Genomic DNA, 21732 nt, shown 5'->3' with positions numbered 1-21732 from the left:
GTCACAAAAACAAAACAAAAAGAGCCACAAAAACAAAAACGCAAAATAAATAGCAAAAACAGACAGACCTCAGCATAACACTCAAAACGGAAGTGTGGCACTCAAATTGGAAGCGTAACACTCAAAACGGAGCATGTTCAGCTTCCGAAAAAGTTTGCAAACTGAAATACTTACTTCCGGGTTTGCAGTGTTTGGGTTCCAAGTTGTTTGAGTACTAAGGCGTTTGAGAACCAAGGTACCACTGTATAGCACTCTTAGTCTGGTTATATTTCCCTTCTTCGGTGAGGTAGGCCATTGCTATTGTGGGGAGAACCGAAACGAAGAGGTCATCTGCGGCTGCTTAGGGAGCTCTTTCCGTGGTCCAAAGATTAAGCCAACACACCAACATTATTATTCCTCCTCCTCTAATTCAACACCATTCTGTTAACTCTTCCCATTTCGTTTTTGAAGAAGTCGCTTTCTTATTCAGCTTATTTTCTGATGGCCTTTGTTGACAGGACATCTATAGCCATGAAGCCGGGGAGGAAACAGAGTGGCACACAGCTTTTACTTCTGGTTCCCGTTTGAAAGACGGAAAAGCGGAAGAGCATAGCAAAGCCATGGCATCCTAACACCTTCCATTAAAAAGATGTTAGGCTAGCAGGTAATGGGAGCAGCTAGGGCATGGGAGCGCAGTTGATGGAGCATCTTCTTTGCATCCAGATGGTCGCCAGTTCAATCCCTGGCATCTCCAGGTACGGCTGGGAATGTTGCAGGAACCTTGGAGACCTGCTGCCAATCAGTGTAGACAGTATTGACCAATGGTCAAACTCTGTTTGTGGCAGCTTTCTTTGTTCCTGTGAAAAAGACCAATGCCTGACTCCCTAAATATCCACCACCAGTTCAAGGCAAACATGATTGTGCTAGACGATAAGCCTGACGTGCTGTAGGCAGTCTTCTACATTCCTGTATTGCAGGGAGGGAAATATGAAGCAACCCCCTACATAGGATTTGCCTATAGATATTTGCCAGGGACCCTTCCCATAGGTATATGCATAATCTACTTATTTGTAGGGTGCTAAGAACCGGTCAGTTCTCTAGAATCATAAAACTGGAACGGACTACAAGGATCGTCTGGTCCAACCTCTGGCAGTGCAGGAATAATAATAATAATTTATTATTTATACCCCGCCCATCTGGCTGGGTTTCCCCAGCCACTCTGGGCGGCTTCCAACAGAACACTAAAATACAATAACCTATTAAACATTAAAAGCTTCCCTAAACAGGGCTGCCTTCAGATGTCTTTTAAAAGTAGGATAGTTGCTTATTTCCTTGACATCTGACAGGAGGGCGTTCCACAGGGCAGGTGCCACTACCGAGAAGGCCCTCTACCTGGTTCCCTGTAACTTGGCTTCTCATAGCGAGGGAACCGTCAGAAGGCCCTCGGTGCTGGACCTCAGTGTCCGGGCAGAATGATGGAGGTGGAGACACTCCTTCAGGAATCTTTTGAACCCACAGCCCTGAGATTAAGGATCTTGTGCTCTACCAACCGAGCTATCCCTCAGGTCTCTGTGTGCCCATTTGATCTCTTTGGCTCATGTTCAGTATTGGGTCATTTTGTTAATCCAGGGAAAGCAAAAATTGGGCACTGCTAGTTTCACATGGTCGTTTTCTACCCTCAATAGTTTTCTACCCTCAATAACTTCCACAAAACTGAAGTATACAGGGGTACTTTTTTCCACCCAAGCCTATTCAAATGTGTCTCAGGGTGATAAAATGTCACGGAACAAAGCCATGTGTGTCGTGTGTCAGGAGAAAGGCACCTGTCCGCTTGCTTGGTTTGGGATTTCCTTGGAAAAAATATGATGGACACTGTTTGTTAAACCCCAAAGTCAATAGGTGTCCTAAGTGTTTTTCATTTGCAGAACAGAAATGGTAAATGATAAGTGACTGAAATTTGGGAATAGGGCTTACTCCTGGCACAGGTGACAACAATTTAGAAGTATGGCGTGGGTTAGCTTCTGTGTAATTCTGTGGGCCAGTGTGGTGTAGTGGTTAAGAGCGGTAGACTCGTAATCTGGTGAACCGGGTTTGCTTCCCCGCTCCTCCACATGCAGCTGCTGGGTGACCTTGGGCCAGTCACACTTCTCTGAAGTCTCTCAGCCCCACTCACCTCACAGAGTGTTTGTTGTGGGGGAGGAAGGGAAAGGAGAATGTTAGCCGCTTTGAGATTCCTTAGGGTAGTGATAAAGTGGGATATCAAATCCAAACTCCTCTTCTTCTAATTTCTAACCAGAGCATAAGCCTGGGGTGGATTTCAACCCCATTTTCAAACCTGGCATTTAGAGCTGGGTATTTAGGATTTTTCAAGTGATCTGAACCACTGGCCTCCAGTGCCTGACTCTACATGAGCTGCCAGGCCTTGCCCACTATAAGCAGGTATTTTTAAAAGACAGCATTGATTATCTTAATCACTTTCTCATAAGGATGCTAGCAGCAATCCAAACCTCAAATCTATGGCTCCCCCTGCTGGCTTCAACAATATAACACTACTCAGATGTCAATAATTTATATTCCCTATTCCCCTTTCGCATCCTCCAATTCTCACCCCTTTTTAAAAAAAAACAACAACAACCAACCAAACTTTATTTATTCAAACGTTTGTATAGAAAAGAACTGAAATGTATGCGTGATTAAAACATATTTGAATGCACTGGGTTATTTTAATTTTGTACCCTAAGCTCATTCCCACATCCCGCCCGGGGGGCGGGGATCCTCAAAACCTATTGCACGTTTTATTATTGAAATAGTTCAAGAGGAAAAAAGCAAGACACCACCATTCTACATTTCAGTTGACACAAAAGTCGAAAAATTTCCAAATGCTTCTTTTTATCCATTAAACAAATATCTATCTACAAAACAACAACAACATGAATCTCATACGGCGAAAACTAAAATATCTAGAACTTTTTTAAAAAAAAAATTGCATAAAAATATAGAGAGGACGATTTAGACCCAGTAGGCAAAAATATACAGTTCAAGTTTAACTGAAAGGAAGTCTGGAGAAGAGGAACGCTTCATGAAGAGAAGAATCTCAAATCTTAAGGCACGCTTAAAGCCAAATTGGTGGAAGGCCTGTGGTCGATTCTCCTAACAACATTTTTTTTTACTTCACAATGGCTGCGGAAGAAGCTAATGCTTTCAGCAGGAAAGCCACCATTTATTTCCTCAACTGAAATATCTGCCATCTACCCCCCACAAAAATGCTGCTTCCTATATGGAAAGTGAGACGGGTATATTGAGTTTGACCAGGAAAACAACACAGAGGAAAGTTTGATCATCACCTCTCCCAGCTCAGTCAGATTAAGACTGAATGGCCCAGATCTCACTGCAGCTAACTAGCCTGAGGGAACGGGTTACACAGAGGGAGGGAGGCCATGCCAGGGCCCAAGATGGGAGGAGAAGGCAAGGTAGACCCACCTGAGCAGGGAAGGGACCAATTCTGTTCCAGCCAGAATCCCCTAGGAAGAGGCAAGTGGAAATGGATTGGCAAGGCTTGCCAACTCCCAACTCTTTCACAAGAGGAACCATAAAATGGATCTCCAGAAAGCCGGTTGGGCCACTCACACAAAAGGAGAAGGTGTGGAGATCTCAGTTCAACAGCTACTAGATCACGGCTAGACTTCTTAAAGGGTGTCAGAGGATGCTCTGCTGTTTTTTTCCTGTGACAGACTAACCCAGTGATGAAGTGGCAGAGAGGCAGGAAAATAGGAGTGGGAAGAAAGGCACACGTAAGAACAGGAGGAAGGAAGAGCAAAGGAAGATTTCCCAGGCCAGCCTATGACATTTGTTGCCTGAAGCAAAGTTGATTCTCCACTGGCAACCCCCGATTTCATGCACAGAATCTAGCCAGACTGGCTACCAAACCTTGTTTCAACTCAGGCAATGGGACAGCACTTTCCCACTGCACACGTGAGAGGAGCAGGCTTCTTTTAGGGGGTGCAGGGCAGTCTGTGTGGGGCGTGCACACAGCTCTCTTTTCCAATGCTTTAACACCCTCGGCATCTGCCTCCTGAGGCAGCCGCCTCCCTCTGCCTATCCTGAGAATTCTCTTGAGTACGCCAATCCTGAGAATTCTCTTGAGTACGCAAAAAGAGAATGGAAATTGATCGCTGATCAAAAGGTAACGGTGTACAGAGGGTGTCTAGGCATCGAGCACGGCCTGTGAAAAGTTTTATGCAGCCATAGTAAGAAAGGAATTTAGAAAGGGTGCATGAAAAGAATGGAGGGGACTTTGGGGGCAAAGGAATGAAGAGGACGACAACTGTAGGATAAACTCATTGGGGGCCATTTCAGGGGTAACAGGAGACTTGGGGACCTGTTTCCAGCCGGCAAAAATGAAGCAGTTAGCCTTGCACACTTCTGGTGGCCAGGTCAAAATAATATGGGGAGACATACACAGAAGCAGAACGGGTAAGAACTGCAACACACAAGTAGAGGCTGTAGATAGACAAATGATTAAAAGGGTATGGGGGCACAGAGAGGAAAAAAGTATGTGAGATGGGGAAAAGATGGCTTGTTCAGTCTGGCTAGTAATGCCCTTCTGCGCATGGAACTCATAGCAGCAAGGATGTGGGTTTGGGCCCCACACATCTCCCTCTAGGGAGCAGCCATGCCCCTCTGGTCGAGCATGTGGTACTGCATGTGCAAGTCCCAGTTTCAACCCTGCCACTGCTCCTTAAAAGGATCTCAGGTGGTTAAGGTTGAAAAGCCAGCAGGCACCCCTATGAGACAGCTCAATCTGGGTTACATGACGCAAAGATCTGGCTCAGTTAAACGGAAGCTCCTCTCCTTCAGAGAGACTCAGCTGCCGCGAAGCTCAAGAGCAGCTCAGATCATGTAAAGAGGGTGGAATCTGAGGCTCAGAGTTTTTACCACCTATCAATCACAGTGCAACACACACGTCAGTAGTCAGGCCCCGCCTTGTGCTTTGCAGGGTCCAGAATTCAGGACCTGCCCATCTGCTTGGCATCTTCCAAGCTCATTCATTCTCTTCCTTGGGAAGACAAAAGGCCACAATATCCCTACAGCCTCTACAGTCAGAGAGGTCCCTTCCTACAGCCAGGAGTTTCCCCTATGACACACACATCATCCATCCGGTTGCCAAGGACACCATTAATAACCACCCCCAGGACGCAGCAGCCCCTGCTGCCGCCACAGGCTTCCTTAGGACCTCAGAAGGGGACGCTCTTGGCTTCACAGTAAGAGCAGGGGGGGCCGACGCCACTTGGCACCGATACTTCTGCCCAAGAACGTTGGTGACCACCAGCCTGGCTTGCTGCGAGCAACAGTCCGAGGTGTAAGCAACGGACTCTGCCAGCCCGTCGGCGTGGTGAGCAACCACGGCGCCCCCTTCCACATGCACCGAGCGGACGCCAGCTTCGTCCCAGATCTGCAAGGTGGTCGTCCAACGCTGGTCGTGGCAAGGGGTCCGCGATGGGCCACAGGATCCACCAACAGAAGTGACGTTGCAGACTGGGGAGGAGTCTGGGTTCTGCACCTGCGGGCAAAGAGGAGCTTCTTGTTACAGCATATCCAAAAACGAGGTGTTTGGATATAGGGTCTGGTAACCAAGCCTGATGAGGAACAGTTGAGGCAGCTGGGTATGTTTAGCCAAGCTAAGAGGAGACTGGATAGTCATCTTCAAATATCTTAAAGGCTGCCACATGGAAGATGGAGCTAGCTTGTTTTCTTTTTTGTGTTGTTGTTGTTGTTGTTGTTGTTGTTGTTGTTATTATTATTATTATTATTATTATTATTATTATTTTAAAAAATCTATTTTTGACAAAGAGAGTGGTCTGATTGGTTGTCTCTTAAAGATTCTATTGCATACACAGGATCATGGGTTTGGAAGCGACTGTCCTCCCCAAACTTGTAACCCTATGACCCATGAGTACTTCCTTGCTCCTTTTGACAAGCCTGCATCCTTCTGATGGTTTTCAAGCAAACCATGTGTATGGAACCTGTGCAGATATCTGTTGGACTACAATTCCCATCATCCACTGGCCATGCTGACCAGGCTAATGGGATTTGGAGTCTAGCATCGGCGGGGGGGACACACACACACACACACACACATCACAGGTTCCCCATCCCAATATATAATCAAAGAATAACTCCAGGAATTCTCCCGTGGGCACCCCGCTCCCCAGTTTTCTTCCCCCAAAAAACTCACCAGAGGTAGAGGCATCACAAGGAGCTGTAGATGGGCAAAGCTAGGATCCCCAGATGGGTGAAGGAGGCTGGCCTGCAGCGTCAGGGTGATCACAGAGCCAGGATCAGCGGCATCAGGTACATTCAAGGTAATGAGTCCAGTTGCTGTTTGGTTAAAGTCCAATTGTAGCCTGCAGTAAAGGGGAGTGGAAGTTGTTAGGTTTCTGTTTGTGCCACTGTGCAGTGCTTGGAGTCACAAGACTCTGTTTACATTCCAGAGATTCCAGACTGTTGGAAGTCTCACGGGAAACGGATGCTTATATTACTGGTTTCCTGTTCCTTTGTTTCAGTTGCCTCTCTGCTCTCACAGAGAGAGGATGCATTTTCTTTTCTGTCTGCGTAGTTAGAAATAAAACTCTTCGCAATGTAGCTCATATTTCTCGTCCTTCCCTGCTGCTGTATACTCTGCGTAATGGGGGAACGTGCCTGGAGCCTCATCAAATGCTCAGGTCATGAATCATGTTGGAGGACTCGGCTGGAGGAATAGTTTGGTCGAATGCAAGTCCGAAAGAAGTTAATATTTAAGAAATAGATGGGTGGCCTAAACATTATCAAGCAGCTTCGGTATTTTATCTAGCTGTTTAAAACATGTATAGACTGTATTTCATATAAAACCAGGAGTTTGTAAGGTAAGATCATGGGTAGGCAAACTAAGGCCCGGGGGCCGGATCTGGCCCAATTGCCTTCTAAATCTGGCTCACAGACAGTCCGGTAATCAGCGTGTTTTTACATGAGTAGAATGTGTGCTTTTATTTAAAATGCATCTATGGGTTATTTGTGGGGCATGGGAATTCATTCATTCCCCCCATCCCCCCAAAAATATAGTCCAGCCCACCACAAGGTCTGAGGGACAGTGGACAGGCCCCCTGCTGAAAAAGTTTGCTGACCCCTGGGTAAGATCAATACAAAATGGTATGACCAGCAACAAAATTGCCTCCACCGCTAATCAGAGAGGCAACACCCCTAATTTCTTTCCCCTCTAAACATGAGGAGGTAGGGGACAAAGACCCGCACGGATGCCTAAACCCTCACCATCCAGCTTTTAAAAACATTCTCACTTGCACAGGATCCTGAGATCTCCAAGAACGTTCACAGCCTTAGGATCTCAAAGCATTTTTTATTTTGGAACGGAAATTGAGTTTTTAGGAAGTTGCATTCTGCACAGTCCGATAGTGGAATGCACACAAGCCCTGCCTTTGGAAAGACTAGAAAACGCTGAGTTACAATGCTAGGAACTGGTGTCTTCCATGGTTGCTCATTCATCAGAATTACCTGGAGCTGGAGATGTTGACCGGGAACCCAGGAACGCTGCTTACCCTCAGATCATACTGCTTGGGTGAGCCGGGATTCGTCACCTTCCAGGCAATGGCAACAGGTCTCCCTGGGAACACCGGAGCGTCTGTGCTCAGCTGGAACAAAGCAGGGTGTAGGTTAGAGCACAGCGGCTGGAGCCAGATGAGAGCTCCCTAAAGCAGTGTTTTTCAACCACTGTTCCGCGGCACACTAGTGCGCCGCGAGATGTTGCCTGGTGTGGCGTGGGAAAAATTGAAAAATTCGAAAGATTTAAAAATAAAGTGTTTTATAATTTTTCATATTTCTGTTTACTTACTATTTCATAATAAAGTAATTATAAAATACATTATTTGTGTTTATTTGATTCCTATTCAAGAGAATTACTTTATATATAGTCAATATAGGCACAGAGTTAATTTTTTTAACATTTTCTAATGGTTGTGTGCCTCGTGATTTTTTTCATGAAACAAGTGTGCCTTTGCCCAAAAAAGGTTGAAAAACACTGACCTAAAGGAAGGAAGGCGCAAATGCGCAGGCACATATTTGCAGGTAGGCTTGCACAGACCAAAAAAGCATGACAGTGTACCCCTTTGTTTATTTTTAAAAAATATGTCATTAAAAAAAAGCAGTTAACAGCCATAAAACCTTACAATAAAAAACAGCAAAAAGCTCAGAGCAGATTTCAATTAACCCTTAGCGGAAAAGTGTTTTCTTAATTGCCTGCACAAGCCTGGCAGAATGGCATTTTTTTCCCAGCAGGCATTTAACAACTGGCACAGAAGGCACCTGCTGAATCCCGCCCAGGACTGGGCCAATGGCAGTTTCTTTTTTCTTCTTTTCTTTTTTTGTGACAAAGTATCATAAATAAATAAGAATAAATGTGCACTCCACCACCGAGACCATTCCATTGTAACTATCCAACCTCCCAAAATTTCAACACCTCTTGCAATGGTTTAACCCCTTTCCAGAAGTACTGTTTTTGGGGGACAGGGGGCGGGCGGGTGTGGAGGATTCCCTGGTCCTGAATGGGGTAGCTGTGCCCCTGAAGGACCAGGTGCGCAGCCTGGGAGTCATTCTGGACTCACAGCTGTCCATGGAGGCGCAGGTCAATTCTATGTCCAGGGCAGCTGTCTACCAGCTCCATCTGGTATGCAGGCTGAGACCCTACCAGCCTGCGGACTGTCTTGCCAGAGTGGTGCATGTTCTAGTTATCTCCCGCTTGGACTACTGCAATGCGCTCTACGTGGGGCTACCTTTGAAGGTGACTGGAAAGTGCAATTAATCCAGAATGCGGCAGCTAGACTGGTGACTGGGAGTGGCCGCGGGGACCACAAAACACCGGTCCTGAGAGATCTGCATTGGCTCCCAGTATGTTCCCGAGCACAATTCAAAGTGTTGGTGGAACACCCTCCCTTCAGATGTGAAGGAAATAAGCAGCTATCCTATCTTTAAAAGACATCTGAAGGCAGCCCTGTTTGGGGAAGTTTTAAATATTTAATGCTGTGCTGTTTTTAATGCTGTGCTGTTAATGCTGTGCTGATTGGGATCCACCCAGAGTGGCGGGGGAAACTCAGCCAGATGGGCAGGGTATAAATAAATTATTATTATTATTATTATTATTATTATTATTATTATTATTATTATTTCCATTTTTACAGTACAAATTCTACAAACACCCTCCATATCTCCTCAAAATTGTTTCTCCTGCATATTCCCCATCTTACCTTAATGGTACTTATTAATTTATCATTAATAGCTACATCCCACACCTCTTTATACCATTCTTCCATGTTATATTCCACTTGCCCCTTCTACTTCCTAGCTATAATAATGTGTGCAGCTGTCAATAAACCTGTGAGCAAGTCCTTCATAGCCTGCGAACCTTCCATCCCATCTAAAATTGAAAATAATGCTGCCTCTGGGCTTTTGGTCAGCTTTAACCCAGAGATTTCTGTTATCCCCTTAAACAGCCTTTGCCAGAGAAATTGCACATATTTAGACCCACCCCCACCAACATGTGAACATAATTCCCTGTTTCTTGGCATACAATGGCAGTTTCTGCTTTGCAGGGAGTTGGACCAGACGACTAGTCTCTCCCAACTCTTACAATTCTATGATTCTATGTTTATTTATGATTCTATGTTATGCTTATTGTATGTTATGTTCACGTTTAATGAGGGTGGATTTTTGTATTGGGGTGTGGGGGGGTTATATTTTGTTGTAAATAAAACTTCCAATAAAAATTAAAAAATTTTATATATATATATATATATATATATTAAAAAAAACTGAACTAAAAAGTTTCGTGAGCCCTTTAAAAAAACAAAAACAAAAACCCTCATATTTACGTCTATCCCCTCAGTGATGACACCCGGGCAGCCCGCAACCACCACACACCCCCTTTCTCCACCACTCCAGCTTCCCCAAGTCAAGACACATGGTTTTCTTCTTCGCTTCCCTGCCTTACCTGCAGCAGGGATGCCTCAACAGTCGTGGCCTGAGGGGCAGCCCTCTCTACCTTCCGGCCGTCTCCATCCAGAGCCCGCAGCACTACAGAGAAGCTGCTGTTGGTCATCAGGGTGGGAGGCAGCTTGGCCACAAGCAGGTCGGTCCGGTTGGCTCCTCCTTCCAGTTTCAGCTCCTCGAAGCTGCCTCCCCTCCCCTCCAGGTTCACAGCTTTCAGCTGAACCGAGCCGGCTTCAGGGGATCGCTTCAAACCGGTTGCCATAACGACCAGGTAAGTGGGCAGGCCTGTCGAAAGGAAAGGCAAAAGCTCTATGCAGAACTGGCAAAAATGACAGACAGATTAAAAGAAAAAGACAACAGCGACTTTGAAAAAGAACGGGAACCATTTATATCATACAGTGGTACCTCGGGTTACATACGCTTCAGGTTACAGACTCCGCTAACCCAGAAATAGTGCTTCAGGTTAAGAACTTTGCTTCAGGATGAGAACAGAAATCGTGCTCTGGCGGCGCAGCGGCATCAGGAGGCCCCATTAGCTAAAGTGGTACTTCAGGTTAAGAACAGTTTCAGGTTAAGAACGGACCTCAAGAACGAATTAAGTAATTAACCCGAGGTACCACTGTATTTGCAGAAACAAAGGAAGTCAATAGACTTGATGGCAGGATTTAAATAAGCATTCACATTATTAGTATTAGAAAACGTTTAGAAAATAGTGAAATATTATGATGTGTTTATTTTTATGTCTTTAGGCTTGATGTTATGTTATTAATAACTTTTTCTGTTAGGAGATAGCAAAGTGGGTGAAAAGAGAAACAAGCCAGAAGTGGAAGTTGGGGGAAGCCTTGGAGGGAAGGGAGGAAGGAATATACAGTAAATGTTAAGAATTTTGAGATGTTTGTAATGAATGAAAAAGAAAAATGAATAAAAAAAATTAAAAAGAAAAAGAAATGAAAGGCAAAAGCTCATTGGACCACGCCTGTTGCTGGGAGAGTACAGGACGGAAGAGTAGGGATGCGGGTGGCACTGCGGTCTATACAACTGAGCCTCTTGGGCTTGCCGATCAGAAGGTCGGCAGTTCAAATCCCCACAACAGAGTGAGCTCCCATTGCTCAGTCCCAGCTCCTGCCAACCTAGCAGTTTAAAAGCACACCAGTGCAAGTAGATAAATAGGTACCGCTGCGGCCGGAAGGTAAACGGCATTTCCGTGCGCTCTGGTTTCTGTCATGGTGTCCCATTGTGCCAGAAGCGGTTTAGTCATGCTAGCCATATGACCCGGAAAGCTGTCTGTGGACAAACGCCGGGTCCCTCGACTTGAAAGCAAGATGAGCACTCCAACCCCATAGTCTCCTTTGACTGGACTTCCCCTTGGGGGCATCTTAGAATCATAGAATAGAATCATAGAATCATAGAGTTGGACGAGACCACAAGGGCCATCGAGTCCAACCCCCTGCCAAGCAGGAAACACCATCAGAGCACTCCTGACATATGGTTGTCAAGCCTCTGCTTAAAGACCTCCAAAGAAGGAGACTCCACCACACTCCTTGGCAGCAAATTCCACTGTCGAACAGCTCTTACTGTCAGGAAGTTCTTCCTAATGTTTAGGTGGAATCTTCTTTCTTGTAGTTTGGATCCATTGCTCCGTGTCCGCTTCTCTGGAGCAGCAGAAAACAACCTTTCTCCCTCCTCTATGTGACATCCTTTTATATATTTGAGCATGGCTATCATATCACCCCTTAACCTCCTCTTCTCCAGGCTAAACATGCCCAGCTCCCTTAGCCGTTCCTCATAAGGCATCGTTTCCAGGCCTTTGACCATTTTGGTTGCCCTCCTCTGGACACGTTCCAGTTTGTCAGTGTCCTTCTTGAACTGTGGTGCCCAGAACTGGACACAGTACTCCAGGTGAGGTCTGACCAGAGCAGAATACAGTGGCACTATTACTTCCCTTGATCTAGATGCTATACTCCTATTGATGCAGCCCAGAATTGCATTGGCTTTTTTAGCTGCCGCGTCACACTGTTGGCTCATGTCAAGTTTGTGGTCAACCAAGACTCCTAGATCCTTTTCACATGTACTGCTCTCAAGCCAGGTGTCACCCATCTTGTATTTGTGCCTCTCATTTTTTTTGCCCAAGTGCAATACTTTACATATCTCCCTGTTGTCTTGACTGGACAATGTGAGAACAGGATGCCTGCCTCAATGGGCCGCTGGTCAAATCCAGCAGAGCTATTTTTTGTGCTCATCCAATCCCAAAGATGCTAAGTGTGCTGGCTTATAGACAGGGCCTCTGGAAGTATCCAAGCCTGCGATTAGGCTGGAAGTTGGCAGCTAGCAATAATGTCTAAGGAAACAGGTGAGGCCAAGGTGTGGAATGGAACCAACGGAGGGATTATTTCATATCTGACCACCAAATATATTGGACGGTTAATAGAGACAAAGGCTTGGGGGTGGGGGGAAGTATTTTCCAAAAACCAACATTAGGAGAAATCAGAACATATTAAAATGAAATTCTACGGACAGCACAGATAAAAAACTAAACAAAAAATTATGAAAAGACAAATGTTTTGCGTTTTGCCAATAGATTTTTTTAAAGACAGGTAAAATCCTTTAAATGTCTAGGTTTGAGCTATAAAAACTTCGTCTTCTAACAATGCACACCCCACAAATGGTTGCCATATTATATCTTGGTGTTCTCCCATGAATAAACTCAGTAATGGTTTTTTAAAAAAAATGTAAACTTCCTTTCTAAAATCAAGAAAAATTTGATTGCTTAAATTGGGTCACTTTTCCCACAGGCCCACCACATACGTTTAAAATGATCACTTAATGGTTCATTCTTTCCAACACATCGGTGAACTTGTTTTTTCTGAATATTTGGCACTCTCAGTGGCACAAAGCACACTTTTTGTGCAGATTGTATTGACGTTTCTTTAAGCTTGGTGGAAGTAGACCCATAGTGAAATTTGCCCCGTTAAGAAGACCACTTGTGGCTCCTCAGTATAATTCCCAGTGCACTTCCTACTATGGTATTTTAAGACTGGATAATGACAAGGACTTTTTAATTAAAAAAAAAAATCACTGTGCACCCCCCTTGCTGCTGCCACACAGCTGTGCAAAAACTAACACCAAGGAGCCACTGAAGGAGAAAGATCCCATACATACCTTGCACAGGGGAACTATCCATCATAAAAAGCCCAGGGTGGCGTCCATCCTTTGGAACCGCAAAATAATACAGGAAGTCAAAGGTGCTCTGACCTGTCAACAAGTAAAACGTTTTTTCATGGAAATTCTCAGGTGTAAAAAAAAAAAAAGGTTATTTATGTGTTTTGTTAGCCCAAAAATGGAACACAAGCCAAGTCCCAACTAAAGAAGAATGGCAACTTAAACCGATGGAATATGTGCAGCTTGCAGACCTAACATATAGAATAAGAGAACAAGAACATATGTTTAAAGAAGATTGGGAAATGTTTATTAAATATATGGGGAAAATTGTGTACACTTGAAAACGTTGGCAGCATTAAGATAAATTCAACAGCGTCAACAAGTTTCGATGGATGCAGTAATGGAATAGTGAATGCTTTAGTTTATGGGAAATATGCAGGGATTTATGATATGCAAAATGGACCATGGAAAGAGAAGAAGGAAAGTCACTGATATTTTAAGGTTGTTTTAATTAATACTCTAAATTGTAAAACAGAAATGATAGAAAGATATAGATAGATAGATAGATAGATAGATAGATAGATAGAGATAGATAGATAGATAGATAGATAGATAGATAGATAGATAGAGATAGATGATAGATAGATAGATAGATAGATAGATAGATAGATAGATAGATAGATAGATAGACAGATGATAGATAGATGATAGATAGATAGATAGATAGATAGATAGATAGATAGATAGATAGATGATAGATAGATAGAGGTAGAGAGGTAGAGAGATAGATATAGAATTTCAGTAAGAACAAGAATAAAAGAAACTTCCTTAGAGAGAGCATTCCACAGATGGGGAGCCACTGCAGAGAAGGTCCTGCTCTCATGCTGCCACCCTCCAGACCTCACTAGAAATCATTTGCTCTAGAGAACAAAGTTTTACCATGTTGGAGCAATTGTTTGCTCAAAGATCCAAAAAAGATGGCCACTCTTTTAGGCCAATAATAGATCTGATGCAACTGGCACTCCCTAGCGCCTCCAGGTGTGTGCAAGATCATTCAGAGTTAAAATGGAGCTCAGAATTGTGGCCTCACTTATTCCAGCACCTCGGTTTAGCCTTTCCTCACCTTGGACGTGCACAGAGTAGTGGCCTTGTGACTGAAGTGTCAGCGTCCATTTACCAGCATGGAGAGGGGGAGAAAGGACTGCTCTGTAGATGCTTCCAATGGACTGGATCTTGGCCAATGGACCGCTGGCTGATGAAGAAGCCTGCCTTACACCTGCATGGACAGTCACAAGGGGAACATAAACTGGGTTAAACGTTATTCCTTTAAAATTGGCTGGACTGGATAAACGCTTCCAGGTGGGAGCTTAGAACTGCAAACAGGTCTATTCATCATCATCATCATTATTTATACCCCACCCATCTGTCTGGGTTTCCCCAGTCACTCTGGGTGGCTCCCAACATAATAAAAACACGATAAACACTTCCCTAAACAGGTCTGCCTTCAGATGTCTTCTAAAAGTCAGGTAGTTGGTACTGACCTTTAAAGCCCTAAATGGCCTCGGTCTAGTATACCTAAAGGAGCATCTCCACCTCCATCGTTCTGCCCAGACACTGAGGTCCAGCGCCGAGGGCCTTCTGGCGGTTCCCTCACTGTGAGAAGCGAAGTTACAGGGAACCAGGCAGAGGGCTTTCTTGGCAGTGGCACCCACCCTGTGGAATGCCCTCCCACTAGATTTAAAAGAGAAAAACAACTACTAGACTTTTAGAAGACATCTGAAGGCAGCCCTGTTTAGGGAAGCTTTTAATGTTTAATAGATTATTGTATTTTAATATTCTGTTGGAAGCCGCCCAGAGTGGCTGGGGAAAACCCAGCCAGATGGGAGATGTATAAATAATAATTTGTTGTTGTTGTTTATTTCCTTGACATCTGGCGGTAGGGGGTTCCACAGGGAGGGTGCGACCACCAAGAAGGCCCTCTGCCTGGTTCCCCGTAACTTTGCTTCTTGCAGTGAGGGAACTGCCAGAAGGCCCTCAGAGCTGGACCTCAGTGTCCAGGCAGAACAATTCAGTAACTGTAAATGGCCCATTCGCAACAGGTTATTTCTAATTTATTGGATTTTCTGCCAGAAGATTAAGTCAAGATTAAATGAAAGGAGATGATACATGCTAGGGTTCTGATGCCACTGAAATAGGGTGGGCACTGTGATAAACTTGCACTGCAAGAGAAGGACTGTTCCCACCAGAAATACATGCCTGGAATTCCCCTGTGACTAAGAGCCCACCCACAGGTCCCTGCCATTCAAGCCATGGGTCCAAGAGGTTTGCTTTCGTTTTTGTCTCGCTGCTTTTCCCCAGGGAAATCCACCGTTTACAGCTGAATCAGAGCAAACATTAATCCACAGAAAAACTTGATTGCTGTTTGTTCCAATTCAGCAGTAAACTAGGGGCTTTTTTCCTGGGGAAAGTGGCAGGGCAAAAGAAAGGAAAGTCTTGGAGCCGTGACTTGAAATCACAGGATAAACAGCAGTGTGGCTTGGCCCAAAAGTAACCTTGGCCCAAAAGTAACCTGAACTAATTTTTAAAGTGGAATACAAGAAAGGAAAGCGGGTGGAAGTAAGGAAAATAAAGTTTTGAAGGTTATTAAATTGAAAAAGGGACGCAGGTGGCGCTGTGGGTTAAAGCCTCAGCGCCTAGGACTTGCCGATCGAAAGGTCGGCGGTTCGAATCCCTGTGGCAGGGTGCGCTCCCGCTGCTCGGTCCCAGCGCCTGCCAACCTAGCAGTTCGAAAGCACCTCCGGGTGCAAGTAGATAAATAGGGACCGCTTACCAGCGGGAAGGTAAACGGCGTTTCCGTGTGCAGCTCTGGCTCGCCAGAGCAGCGATGTCATGCTGGCCACGTGACCCGGAAGTGTCTCCGGACAGCGCTGGCCCCTGGCCTCTTGAGTGAGATGGGCGCACAACCCCAGAGTCTGTCAAGACTGGCCTGTACGGGCAGGGGTACCTTTACCTTTACCTTTAAATTGAAAAAGAGTTTTTCTTTTTATATGCTAAATTTTCTTTTTTTATGTTTTTCTTTTTTCTGTTTTGTCTGTATTTTTGATGTTTGTTGTTTGTTGTTTTTTCTTTGAGATTTTTGTTGATTGTTAATCTTCTGTAAAACTTAATAAAATGTCATTTTTTTTAAAAAAGTAACCTGATTTCTTACCCTCTGCACAGCACCTAAAACATAAAGCAAGTAGAACCCAAAGCATAGAGGAAACCAGGGTGGCTAAAAATAATTTTAAAAAAATTAACTAATAATTTAAAAATTGGATTTTAAAAAATTTAAATCAGGGTTTTTTTATTTAAATTGGTTTTTTAAAAAATAAAATGCTTTTGGAGGAAAAATATTTCTAAAGATAGTTTTCTATTTAAGTTACATTATAGTCCAAAGGTTATTCATCAGGAAACAAAGATTTGTTTTAAGTTTTTTATGTGTGCTAAAACTCAGTCTAAGTTTTTGTTTTTTTAACTGTTTAACCACATCAGTTTACAAACACGGATACATATGCTACAATGTTATTGTTTTAGTTAAATCAATTGTTTAAATTGTTATTAAGGAAATGAATATTTTTTTCTCCTTCCAATAAAGTACAGCAGAAAAGCTGTCCAAAAATAAACAGTTAACTTATTAAACCTCACAATAATTTCATAATTATCTGTCTATGCATTTCCAATAGTATAACCTAATCAGTAATTTCTGAAATAACTGTAAAAACTACTCTGAAAATTAATTATTCCAGAAATGAAACCTTCATCTGGTTGTAAATATTAAGATTATGCCACAGCAAGAATGAGTCTTTCTGTAAAAAAAGAAAAGAAAAAAAAAGATTTAAATCAAGTCTTACTGACGAGTGATTTAAATTGTGATTTAAATCGATTTGATTTGATTTAAATCAAATTCACCCTGGGGGCAACACACTTGAGAGAGCAGACAGGTGCCAGTGAAAAGCCACAGATCACACTACCTGCAGGGTTCTGCATCTCAAAGGCCCGAACACCCCCTTGGATGGTCAAGACCACTTTGTCCAACAAGCTGTCAATCCAGAAGGTGTGATCCTCCAGCTGTGCCGCTTCCTTTCTCCTCCTCCGCTGCGACCCCTTGGGGCTGAAGATGTTCCCTTTCTGGTGGCGGAAGAGGGTCACCTGGAAAGAGCGAAGCAACGGGGAAACATGTGAATAAATGTGTGGTTTGAAGCAGAATGTGTTTTTTCTGAATGCACAGCAACTTGAAGGTATAGCCTTTCACAATGCTTTTAAAAAATATATATATATATGAAAATGTCGTTTAAGCCATCACATCGTAGGACAAATGTGGCCCTCCAGATGTTTTAAGACTACAACTCCCATCATCCCTAGCCAACAGGACCAGTGGTCAGGGATGATGGGGGTTGTAGTCCCAAAACATCTGGAGGGCCGAGTTTGCCTATGCCTGTCGTAGGATCAGGTTGGTCCTCTCTCTCAAACGACAACAAAATCAGGGGGACGATTCAGCTAACAAGCCCCGCCAGCAGAAGCCTGCACAAACTCTTTTGCTAGCACAGTGGGGCTTCCCCTGCTCTTTCCACCCCCCATAGATGGCTGGGAGATGGGTCAGGAAAACCCCAGACAGAGGGGGAGGGAAGGGAGGAGAGAGCAGGCTGTCCCATCAGGCAAGCAGAAAGGCTTGCACTGATAAATGGTGTAGCACTACGTAGACTGGGATAGCTCAGTCGGCAGAGCATGAGACTCTGAATCTCGGGGTTTGTGAGTTCGAGCCCCACGTCAGGCAAAATATTCTTGCATTGCAGGGGGTTGGACTAGATGACTCTCGTGGTCCCTATATGGGGGGGGGGATGAACGAATTCCTATGCCCCACAAATAACCCAGAGATGCATTTTAAATAAAAGGACACATTCTACTCATGTAAAAACAGGCTGATTCCCGGACCGTTCGTGGGCCAGATTGAGAAGGTGATTGGGCCGCATCCAGCCCCCGGGCCTTAGGTTGCCTACCCCTGGGTTTAAGTAAACAATTAAAAATATTTTTTATAAACTAGAAAAGCGTCCTAATGAATAGGCCAGTGGGTTTTATTTTACAATGTTTAAACGAGTACAGTGGTACCTCGGGTTAAGTACTTACCGTATTTTTTCGCTTTATAGGACGCGCTTTTCCCCCTCCAAAAATGAAGGGGAAATGTGTGTGTGCGTCCTATGGAGCGAATGCAGGCTCCTTGGCTTCAGCGATAGCAACGCGAAGCCTCCGAAGCGCAGAGGGAACGCTTTCACTGAAGCCTGGAGAGCGAGAGGGGTCGGTGCGCATCAACCTCTCTCGCTCTCTAGGCTTCAGGCAACTGTCCGCAAGCCTTTGGAGCGTGCCCCCAGCCCCGCAACCTTGCCGCCGCTCCTGGACCTGTTCTGGGGGCTGGGGCAGGGGAAGCTTGGGCCCCAGCCCCGCAGCTAAAAACGAAGCGAAGACAGCGAGCGGGATCCATCCCCACTCTGTCTTGGCTTCTGCTGGCTGTCTTGGCTTCTTTGCTCTTTGGGGCTGGGGGGGGTGTGGAATAAAAAAAGATTTCTTTATTTCCCCCCTAAAAACTAAGTGCGCCTTATGGTCTGGTGTGCCTTAAGGAGCGAAAAATACGGTAATTCGTTCCGGAGGTCCGTTTTTAACCTGAAACTGTTCTCAACCTGAAGCACCACTTTAGCTAATGGGGCCTCCCACTGCTGCTGCGCCACCGGAGCCCGATTTCTGTTCTTATCCTGAAGCAAAGTTCTTAGCCTGAAGCACTATTTCTGGGTTAGCAGAGTCTGTAACCTGAAGCGTATGTAACCTGAGGTACCACTGTACTTAAAAATAAGCACTCCCCCCTATTTCCCCCTCCCCCCCCCCATTACCGAAGATGTGCTGGATTCACCGATGATTTCCGACACCCGCTGGATGTTCTCGTTGTCCGTAAATATGATCTGGCCGCCGGAGCTGTGAGCTAGGCTGATGTAGAGGTTGAATCGGTCTGGGGAAAGTGTTTCCCTTTTCACCCGGGTTCTGGAGGGATCTTCTGTTATTAGGAAGGTCACCTGATGTCAAGTGGAAGGGGGGGGGAAGCAGGTTTATATTGGGGGCAGGGTGGACAGATGGTTTCATTGTATTATTACACAGCCCATTTCGCCCTGGATTTTTACAGAACTGTAATAGGGATGCGGGTGGCGCTGTGGGTTAAACCACAGAGCCTAGGGCTTGCCGATCAGAAGGTCGGCGGTTCGAATCCCCGCGACGGGGTGAGCTCCCGTTGCTCGGTCCCTGCTCCTCCCAACCTAGCAGTTCAAAAGCACGTCAAAGTGCAAGTAGATAAATAGGTACCGCTCCGGTGGGAAGGTAAACAGCGTTTCCATGTGCTGCTCTGGTTCGCCAGAAGCGGCTTAGTCATGCTGGACACATGACCTGGAAGCTGTACACTGGCTCCCTCGGCCAGTAAAGCGAGATGAGAGCCGCAACCCCAGAGTCGGTCAACTGGACCTAATGGTCAGGGTTCTCTTTACCTTTAACAAAAATTCAGATCCCTTATCAGTGTTTTTCAAAATTGAACATCATTAAAAGCAAACATCCCAGCCCACCTTGCATTTCTGTTCCTGGATGAGGGCTTCCACGCTGTTCTTCAGGTGTGCATCTTTAGCAGATGCATCAGTAAAGACGAAGATCTCGGAGTACGGCGGCGAGTTCTGGAGGGCAAGCTGGAGAAGCGGACAAGGACATGAGCCAACAGTGTGACTTGACATGAGCCAACAGTGTGACGCGGCAGCTAAAAAAGCCAATGCAATTCTGGGCTGCATCAATAGGAGTATTGCATCTAGATCAAGGGAAGTAATAGTGCCACTGTATTCTGCTCTGGTCAGACCTCACCTGGAGTACTGTGTCCAGTTCTGGGCACCACAGTTCAAGAAGGACACTGACAAACTGGAACGTGTCCAGAGGAGGGCAACCAAAATGGTCAAAGGCCTGGAAACGATGCCTTATGAGGAACGGCTAAGGGAGCTGGGCATGTTTAGCCTGGAGAAGAGGAGGTTAAGGGGTGATATGATAGCCATTTTCAAATATATAAAAGGATGTCACATAGAGGAGGGAGAAAGGTTGTTTTCTGCTGCTCCAGAGAAGCGGACACGGAGCAATGGATCCAAACTACAAGAAAGAAGATTCCACCTAAACATTAGGAAGAACTTCCTGACAGTAAGAGCTGTTCGACAGTGGAATTTGCTGCCAAGGAGTGTGGTGGAGTCTCCTTCTTTGGAGGTCTTTAAGCAGAGGCTTGACAACCATATGTCAGGAGTGCTCTGATGGTGTTTCCTGCTTAGCAGGGGGTTGGACTTGATGGCCCATGTGGTCTCTTCCAACTCTGTGATTCTATGATTCTATTCTATGATTCTAAGATGCCCCCAAGGGGAAGTCCAGTCAAAGGAGACTATGGGGTTGGAGTGCTCATCTTGCTTTCAAGTCGAGGGACCCGGCGTTTGTCCACAGACTCGATGGCCCTTGTGGTCTCTTCCAACTCTATGATTCTATGATTCTAGGACAGGTGAGATTCCTATCTGTTGAACCAAGGACAGCATTCACCTCCTTGGTGATAAATAACAGCCAAAAAAAAAAAAACCCTGGAAGAGCTTACGGCTGGTTGCTTTGGCTCCAACAGGCTCTCCATTTTGTAGGTTCAAGACTGTCAAAAGTACGGGAGTTCCCCTCTCCCTTCTGGTAGCTCGCTGCTAAGAATTAATGAGCATTTGGTAGATGGATAGTCCTTTTATTACAGCGTTATGTTGCAAGCACAAACAGGGAACCCTCCGCAAGGATATCAGTTGCCTACTCAGACTCCTCCCCACTTCCGCAGCAAGAAGCGTGCCAATGGGAAGTTCCTGTCAACATGCAGAGGGCTGGGAGGCCAGCTGGCAAGCCCCAGCTGTGCCATCTCCATCCATCAGCCCATGCTCCAATGTAAATCAGTGACCCAGATTTCAAAAGCCAGAGCACGCTATTAGCAGAGTGTACTGCGCACACAGAATAGGCGTGAGGCTTGTGAAGCCATACTATAACTACAGATTTATTAATCATAAATCAGGGCAAAGAAACATGTCGTCTCTCTCTCATGTCCTCTCAGGGAGAACGGGAAAAACAAAAGCTATACACAAACGGAAGTTCCCAGCATACTGTGCTGGAATGTAAACAGACATGTGACATGCAACAATTCCACATGTCTGTTCCTTAAGGTGGAACGGAATTTTCAACAGTCCCCCCCCCTCCCGGTGTCTCCTTTGTTCTCTGACACACTCGGACCTCTGAGTTCGGGGGGAGGGAGGGGTTCCCCACACACACACTCTCTCAACTGATGTATCGCCCAGCTGCTCCCTCCCTTCTGGTTGCTTAGCTACTATCTCACAGCAGGGGAGCTCCTCTCTCAACTGTGCAGCTTCTGTGGTCTGCCTGTCTCTCTGCTTCTGGAAACGCTGGACTCGGGGGGGGGGCAGGAATATTCCCCTCCTCTTCTGTTAGGAG

At 45.3% G+C, this 21732-nt stretch overlaps 1 protein-coding gene across 13 annotated transcripts in view; it reads right to left on the bottom strand.

The window, feature by feature from the left end:
• Nucleotides 1-2600: 2600 nt before the first annotated feature.
• VWA7 (von Willebrand factor A domain containing 7) overlaps nucleotides 2601-21732 on the bottom strand; it is a 43004-nt gene continuing 23872 nt past the window's right edge. For 10 of the 13 annotated variants that reach the window (XM_083723413.1, XM_083723422.1, XM_083723421.1 and 7 more), the window contains 9 exons: nucleotides 19806-19922; nucleotides 19089-19268; nucleotides 17181-17358; nucleotides 14294-14446; nucleotides 13171-13263; nucleotides 10013-10296; nucleotides 7525-7661; nucleotides 6215-6383; nucleotides 2601-5539 (listed from right to left, as the gene is read on the bottom strand). In XM_083723413.1, the coding sequence (XP_083579539.1) occupies nucleotides 5114-5539; nucleotides 6215-6383; nucleotides 7525-7661; nucleotides 10013-10296; nucleotides 13171-13263; nucleotides 14294-14446; nucleotides 17181-17358; nucleotides 19089-19268; nucleotides 19806-19922 (1737 nt within the window). In that variant the 3' untranslated portion in view covers nucleotides 2601-5113. Of the gene's footprint in view, nucleotides 5616-6214; nucleotides 6384-7524; nucleotides 7662-10012; nucleotides 10297-13170; nucleotides 13264-14293; nucleotides 14447-17180; nucleotides 17359-19088; nucleotides 19269-19805; nucleotides 19923-21732 lie in introns of all 13 variants that reach the window. The other 3 variants (XM_083723425.1, XM_083723414.1, XM_083723420.1) reach the window with 2 other exon arrangements.

This window comes from Podarcis gaigeae (assembly GCF_964106915.1).
Source record: "Podarcis gaigeae genome assembly, chromosome: 2".
Lineage (NCBI taxonomy): Eukaryota > Metazoa > Chordata > Lepidosauria > Squamata > Lacertidae > Podarcis > Podarcis gaigeae.
This window is presented reverse-complemented; position numbering and strand designations above follow the sequence as displayed.